The 7,463-nt window shown below is 45.1% G+C and overlaps 2 protein-coding genes across 2 annotated transcripts; both read left to right on the top strand.

Annotated features, from left to right (window-relative positions):
- The first annotated feature begins 291 nt into the window (after positions 1–291).
- On the top strand, positions 292–3,634 carry cyb5a (cytochrome b5 type A (microsomal)). Its single transcript, XM_069723930.1, has 5 exons — positions 292–559; positions 2,258–2,386; positions 2,536–2,565; positions 2,682–2,716; positions 2,830–3,634. Exons 1-5 carry the CDS (start codon positions 422–424, stop codon positions 2,912–2,914), a joined length of 417 nt encoding a protein of 138 aa, XP_069580031.1. The 5' UTR covers positions 292–421; the 3' UTR covers positions 2,915–3,634.
- A 1,909-nt stretch (positions 3,635–5,543) lies between these two features.
- ppp1r3g (protein phosphatase 1 regulatory subunit 3G) lies at positions 5,544–6,871 on the top strand. The gene has a single exon (XM_069723932.1). The coding sequence runs from the start codon at positions 5,636–5,638 to the stop codon at positions 6,464–6,466; it is 831 nt and encodes a 276-aa protein (XP_069580033.1). The 5' UTR covers positions 5,544–5,635; the 3' UTR covers positions 6,467–6,871.
- The last annotated feature ends 592 nt before the right edge of the window (positions 6,872–7,463 follow it).

A 7,463-nucleotide genomic window follows, 5' to 3' on the forward strand; every position in this document is an offset into this window, starting at 1 on the left:
TTGGCTGGAAAATGTTTTTCTGAGTTTGCTGACTTTTTTAGAGAAACATGGTTCTTACAAAACAGAAACTACACAAACGTGACGATTTTATAGAACAGGGCGCGCTGCTGTAGATTAAACCAATGAACAGGATATTAAAGTGACCTAGTTGAAATCTAAACCTTAACAGCAGCAACATTTGCCAAACAATATTTTCTGCCTCAAAAGTTTTGATTTCACATCGATCCAGGATACCTTTATTTTGAAAGCCAGGGCAGGAAGTTCTCGTGAACCTGCGCTGTTTTACGGCGGAGCTGCAGCGCTGAAAGTTGGGACTTTGTGGGGTAAATGTCGTAGTGCTTTTTGCGGAGTCACACTCGGTGGATTATAAAAGAAGTGGCGGCTCAACTCTGACACACCGGCCGACCTTCTAGCGACACAAATGGGTGAGAAGCAGGAGGAGAGCCCCGCCGGAGTGAGGTACTACCGGCTGTCAGAGATCGAGCTGCAGAACTCCTGCAAATCGAGGTGGCTCATCATCCACAACAAAGTCTACGATGTCACCGCGTTTCTGGAGGAGGTGAGCAGCTCCGACTGGCTGAGGCAAAGCCGGAAGTAAAGCTGACTGAAAAACAAACAGCCGGGTTTGTAGAAAGAGACTTTAAACTTGTCAGATGCCTTAAATGTGACTTTTTTTGGCTTGACTTTGGTGGCAAGTTCATAAGAGTTCAGAGTTGCAGGGACCCCAGACAGGCTCCAGGGGGAACCTCAGCCGTTTATTAATCAGTTAGTCCATCAGCAAATAAATTATTCTGATAACAGTTAGTCATTTTTCAGACATAAATTCCTTCTTCACGCCTTTAACTTGCAGATTTATACGAGATTAAACGGGACTTGTTTGGGGAAGACCGAAGAAGACTTTTAAGTCGTAAATAATTCACAAACTTGACTTTAACAGTCGGTTATCATCTGTCTGAATGTACAAGACTGTATTCTGACCTCTAGTGGCCGTAGATATTATGATGGGAGTACATCACATACACACATGCACACACACACATACACACATGCACACACATACACACATACATACACACACACACATACACATACACACACCACATATACACACACCACATATACACACACCACACGCCCCCTCCCCCCACACACACATCACATATACACACACCACACGACCCACACACACACACACACACACACACACCACACGCCCCCTCCCCCCACACACACATACACACACCACATATACACACACCACACGACCCACACACACACACACACACACACACACACACACCCCCCCCCCACACACACACACACACACACAGTCACTTTGACCCACAACTGTCCAATCAGCCTGCAGGGAGGATTTACAATCAGCATGTTTTCTTTGTATTGTGTCATTGTGTCTCTGCATGAATGAACTTTCTAACAGTTTACGTGACGACAGAAAGTTCAAGTCGGGACCTTGACCTCCTGTTACAGAAGAACTTTTCAATTCTGCACCAAGTTTTGTCTTTAGGCTTTTTTTTTCAGTTTTTTTTTTTCAGTTTTTAGTTTAATAAATTTGCTTGGCAGATTACACAGCGCCTAAATCTTCCACAAACTATGTAATCCATGATTATAGATTATTAAATATATATTAATGTAAAGTTTAAAAAAAACAGCTTTAAATGTGTTGTTTAGTTCCAACTGAAGGGAAAAGCTCCGTTTTTATTGGGAACTTGTCGGAGGAATTATTGGGTCGAATCTGTCGGTGGTTTCTGGAGAACTTGAAGTAAATCTGAGCTGGAAACTCGAAGACAAATAAACGGAGTTGAACTTTTGACCTGCGCCTCCTTCAGGTTGTTCAGAGTTCAGGACCAGCTCTGAACCTCCGGACGGGTCACCGTGTTCAGGTGACCCGGTTCTGCAGCTCCGGTGAAACACGCAGGTCGCTGCTTTGTTGTTGTTGTTGTTGTTGTTGGGAGGGACGGGGGATGTTTACAAATGTTGGACAATAAATATGGAGGTCGTTTTGTGTCTTTTCAAAGCAAAAATAATAAAGCAGAATTTCTTGCTCTGCAATCAAAAAATTTGAAAAGTTTGTAATTAACAATATTTAAACTGAGAATAAAATGATTTGGACTCCAAAATAACGGTTGTGAGACGTGACGAGCTGTCGTTGGTCGGGATTCACCAGATCAGTGTGTGTGTGTGACGGCTGCTGAGCGAGCGTGTCACCGTGTGTGTGTGTGTGTGTGTGTGTTTTCAGCACCCAGGAGGAGAGGAGGTGCTGAGGGAGCAGGCGGGAGGAGACGCCACCGAGAGCTTCGAGGACGTCGGACACTCCACCGACGCCCGAGAGATGGCCCGAGACATGGTGATCGGAGAGCTGCACCCGGTCAGTGTGTGTGTGTGTGTGTGTGTGTGTGTGTGTGTGTGTGTGTGTGTGTGTGTGTGTGTGTGTGTGTGTGTGTGTGTGTGTGTGTGTGTGAGCGTGTGTGTGTGACATCAGTGTGCGTTGTAACGTGTGTCTTTGTGTGTCTGCAGGACGACATAGAGAAGATCAACAAGCCCGTGGTGAGTGAAGCTGCTCTTCTGTCAGATGCATTGTGGGAAATGTAGGATCCGGTCAGTGCTGTGACCTTTGACCTCTGATGAGTTCAAGGTGAATGTGATGTGTTTTTTTTTTACAGGAAACTCTAGTAACCACTCTGAAGGAAGAGACCAGGTACACACACACACACACACACACACACACACTTTCTCTTCCAGCTGGTGGTCCAGTTAGTTAGTTAGTTAGTTAGTTAGTTAGTTAGTTAACTACCTGTCCTTCTCTTCCAGCTGGTGGACCAACTGGTTGATTCCCGCTCTGGCAGCTGCCATTGTCACGCTGATGTACCGCATCTACACCACGGAGAGCGAGTGACATCATCGGCCACGCAGCTGTGATGTCACCAACCGGCGATGCAGTCCCGTTTCACGACCTCTGATTGACAGCTGCACCAGCCAATAGCGGTGCGTTGGTGCCGTGGCTCCTCCCAGCGTAGAGCGGCGCTTCTAGATCAGACGAGCGGCGTACCGACGGCCGTCCGACTGATCAACACGTCCTGCTCTAGCACCCCCGACTCTACGCTCCTGTACTACCCATAATCCCTTTCATCCTGTGTAACCAATCACGTGGCATTATGTTGGATTCACGGAGATGTTTTAAAATGCAGATGTTTTATGAATCTTGTAGAAAAATGCACTGGATGTATAATTTCTTGTATCTTTTTATATCTTTGTAACTGAATGTAAACGAGTTGCTAAATATGCAATCAGCTGCTCGCGTGACGCCGCGCTGCACCGGGTCACGTGACGCGAGCGGCTCCGTCCTTCACGGCATGCTGTTGGTTCTGGTCCTTAAAGTGTTTCAAGTCGGGTCTCAGAGACAAGTGCTTTTTACATTAAGGGAACTTTTATATCTCCAGATTGCTGCTTTTTCATAGTAAATGCTTTGATTAGACAAATGAAACATTTGTGAGCTGTTTAATTAAAGGTTGAGTTCTGCTCTTTGTTTGAATACGTTCACGGGCCCGAAGTGAAGAAACCGTCCGTTGATTTACAGGAAAACGGTAACAAAATAAAATAAAATCCTCCAACGTCATTGAATTCATTGTCGTTCTTCCCTCAAACAGAAAATAACAAGCAGGAAACATTTAGAGGTGAAATATAAAGTTTGGTTAAAGTGTCCTCACGCCGACGTCGACTCACTGTCTCCGGTCTCACGTCAAACTGAGTCGACAAGCTCAAACTTCAAAAAACTATTTAAAGAAACCGGGGAGATCATTTCCAAAAAGACACAATACTTTTCACGGCCTAAGTGAATAAAAAGGAAGTACTGTTTGAATTGCGTCGCTATGCCGATGACGCCCCGTTGTACAAATCTCTGAAACAGATCTGTTGGTGGAACTTTAAGCATTAAAACATAAACATAAAACATAAAGTCATCAGTGTCGTTTTCTTCTCCTAAACTCGGAGCTGAAGTTTTGACCGTAAACACGTCGGTCTGTTTTTTGTTTTTTTTCTTCCAGCTGTTTTTCGTGGGACTTTTTAAATTTTCTGGTTCCTCTCCGTAAAGTTCTGGTTCCGTTGTTAAACTTCCTGAGAGGACGTGAGCTGCAATCTGACGGCATCAAAACAAAGTTGAACTCAATCCAGGAAAATAAACCACATTTCTTTTTTTTTTTTTGATTGATTATATTTGTTTCTGATGTGTGAAATCTTAATGTTGTTATTATTATTGTGAAGAATACGAAAAGCAGAATGTCTCATTGAGGAAGATGAAGGTCAGAAACTGAGACGCAGAGAAACGCTGCCATCTGGTGGTGAAACATCTCAAACACCAACTTTAAAAATATACATTTATTTTTATGCGAGTTGGTGTCTAATCCAGTTTTAACTTCTTACATTTTGTCAGTCGCTTGTAAAGCACTTTGAGTTTGAAAGATGATTTATGAATAAAGTTTTATTGAGTGACTGATTGATTGATTAATAAAAACAATACTCGGCAGCCAGATTTTCTGCTTTCAGCTCCCGTCTGCCTGATTTCTGTTTAGTTTTAACTGATTTTATTTCTTTTCTTGTCCTGGAGACGTTTTTTTCAATAAATAAATAGATTTTGAGCTGCTGTAATTTTAGATCCCAGTTAATTGATTGTTAAACTTGTAGCATCTGTGTTGTGTTTTAAAACTACACATTTTACACTGAGTCTCCCAATTTATTATCTAAATTTGAGAGATATTAAACTTTTGTGAGCATAAAAGAAGTTTTAGATCTTCAACTCCTAAAAAATGTAATGTCAATTAATTAAGGTTATGATATTTCAGCAGGTGGTTTCAGGAGGTGAGACAGTTTCATGTGTTCTTTTTGTTTATTTTTATTGCTGCTGCTCTCTGACGGCAGCGTGACGTCAAGACGACAGCGCTGATGACGGCGTGTCTGTTTACCGGCCCTGTGTGACGCACTTGTCGGAGCCACGTGGAGCTGCGTTACATAACAACGCCACAGGTAGTGACTTTAGATTCACTTCTGAGAAACAGCTGAAAGATTTTTGTTTCGTCAGCAGAAAATAAATATGTAAATATAAAAACATTTGTGGAGACAGATTTTTGTTTGCACCAATATTTCATACTTTTAGACACAAAACTTACAATAAAAACTGAGCTGCAATAAAAAATAAAAATAAACGTTCATTCTTCTATTTTTCTGGTTATTATTTGTAATATTTTTCCAACATTAATATTTGGAATGTTTATCATAAATAATGTCATAAGTCTGTCCGTCTCTCTGTCTGTCTGTCCACCTGTCTCTCTCTGTTTGTCCCCCTGTAGGTCCCCTTGTCTGTCTCTGTCCACCTGTCTCTCTCTCTTTTTGTCCCCCTGTATGTCTGTCCACCTGTCTCCGTCTCTCTCTGTTTGTTCCACTGTCCCCCTTTCTCCCTGTCTGTCTCTGTCTTTCTATCCGTCTTGTTGTGGTTTCTTCCGTTTCACGCAAACAGGTGAAAGTTGACGTTTGCTCCGTGACATCGCGCACGTACGTTTCCTCCGGAGGGGGCGGGAGTCTCTATACAAGCCGCCCCGCACCGGGAGCCCCGCGGACTCCTGAAATGTCCCACTCACTGCTGCAGTTACACACCGGCGGAGAGCCGCCATCCCCGGGCCCGTCGGCGGGGAACGGCCTAGAGGAGGAGGAGGAGGAGGAGGAGGAAGAAGACGAAGATCTGGACGACGAGGTGGACGCGTCTCAGCTAGAGAGATTCATGAAGGACCGCAGAAGAGCCCAGTCCCTGCCCGCCTACCCGGCGACGCTGCTGGACGGAGTCCCCGGGAATAACGGGAGGAAGCGGGTGAAGTTCGCCGACTCCATGGGTCTGACTCTGGCCAGCGTCAAGCACTTTAGCTCGCTGGAGGAGCCGCAGATCCCCAAAAAGGTTCTGTCCCGACACAAGAGCTTCCCGCCGCAGCAGAAGGACCTGCTGAGCGACCTGTGCCAGAGCATCAAGTCCAGCCTGGCCACGGACCGGCTGGTGGCCTGCTTCCCGGAGCTCCGGGACCCGGAGCAGAGAGTCCAGCAGCTGCGGGTCTGCCTGGAGAAGGTGGTAATCAGCCAGTTTGACGTGCAGGGCCAGATCCGGGTCTGGAGCAGCTGTACCGACAAGGAAGTTGGAGTGAGGTACACCTTCAACGACTGGCTGTCCCACGTGGACGCGCAGGCTCTTCCCGTGGCCGCGGACCAGCCGGGCTCCGTGGGGGAGCGCTTCACCTTCACCGTGTACACACCGCCCTTCATGAGCCCCAGCTCGGCGGTGCACTGCGCTGTTTACCTGAAGAGTGACGAGGGGGAGTTCTGGGACAACAACGACGGGCAGAACTACACCCTCCGGTACCACTGCGTGCCCAGCGCGCCCTTTGTCACCGCCACGTTCCACGCCACCTGACCCGTGGGTAAAAAGCTTTCCAACTGTGCGTAAAAGTGTCTCCATGCGCCCAAAGTGCTGACAGAGATGCTTCGATATGCAGCTGCTGTTTTCCATCATTCCTCTCCTGTCTTTTGTGGAGTCTTTTGGAGATGAGGGAACTTTACTGAAGATCATCCAGAGAAGAGATCATCTTTTTTGTCTCTGGTTTCGACCTCTGAATGATCCTCTGGTGCCTCTTCTTAACCCACTTCCTCCCGCAGCCTCATTAAAACTGTTCGGTTCTGTTTCTGAAGGACGAGGAGGACAATTTTGGACTTCATTTCTCCCGGAGGACTCAAACTGTGCGCGGCGTCATGAAGCTGCTGGATGCTTCAGAAGTGTCTCGGTGACTCCACCTGTTGATTAGAATACAAAAAAAACAAATCCATTTCAATATAAAACAAACATCATTCATACACCTGTGATCATTTCGTGATTAAAGCTCCTGCTGCCTCACCTGGTTCAGGTGTGTCGCTCCTGATGATGAACATGGAGGCACTGAGGCCTGTTTCTGTTTAATCCTGGATTATTTCGACAGCATACGGACTGCACCTTTAGGTTTTATTACAGAGGGACAATCTGAGCTGCTAAAAAAGAACTGAATTGTGCAAATAAAATGTGATTCCTGTGAATTTGTTTCGTTTTGTTCTTCTTTCACAAACAGCTTTTTTCTCAGAGACGATTTCCACTTTATTTAAATGTGTTAAAACTCTTAGAAACTCTCCTGGAAGTCATTTTTACATCGATCCATCAACAATCAGCTCCTCTGGGAAGTTTTCTGTGATTGTTTTGATCAAAATGTTTGACTTTGCAGCAGCTTTTCTCAAAAATGTTGAGAAATATATATATAGTGACTTCCTGTGATAATAATCCTGCAGAAATATTCTACTTGTAATGTTTTTCGTCTTCTGTTGAATTTAGAGAACCATCACAGGGCTCAAACTGATGAAACCAGTCTAAAAGTGACGTATCTGTC

Source organism: Brachyistius frenatus, unplaced genomic scaffold (genome assembly GCF_029030835.1).
Source record: "Brachyistius frenatus isolate BFR_SWC_R1_liver_20210118 unplaced genomic scaffold, ASM2903083v1 Contig_351, whole genome shotgun sequence".
Taxonomy (NCBI): domain Eukaryota; kingdom Metazoa; phylum Chordata; class Actinopteri; family Embiotocidae; genus Brachyistius; species Brachyistius frenatus.

Bases quoted from the DNA above. Each gene is read 5' to 3' on its own strand.
- ppp1r3g (XM_069723932.1), top strand. From the start codon at position 5,636: ATGTCCCACTCACTGCTGCAGTTACACACCGGCGGAGAGCCGCCATCC.
- cyb5a (XM_069723930.1), top strand. From the start codon at position 422: ATGGGTGAGAAGCAGGAGGAGAGCCCCGCCGGAGTGAGGTACTACCGG. The intron at 2,566-2,681 runs GTGAGTGAAGCT...TTTTTTTTACAG, and splicing joins AGAAGATCAACAAGCCCGTG to GAAACTCTAGTAACCACTCT. The intron at 2,717-2,829 runs GTACACACACAC...CTTCTCTTCCAG, and splicing joins ACTCTGAAGGAAGAGACCAG to CTGGTGGACCAACTGGTTGA.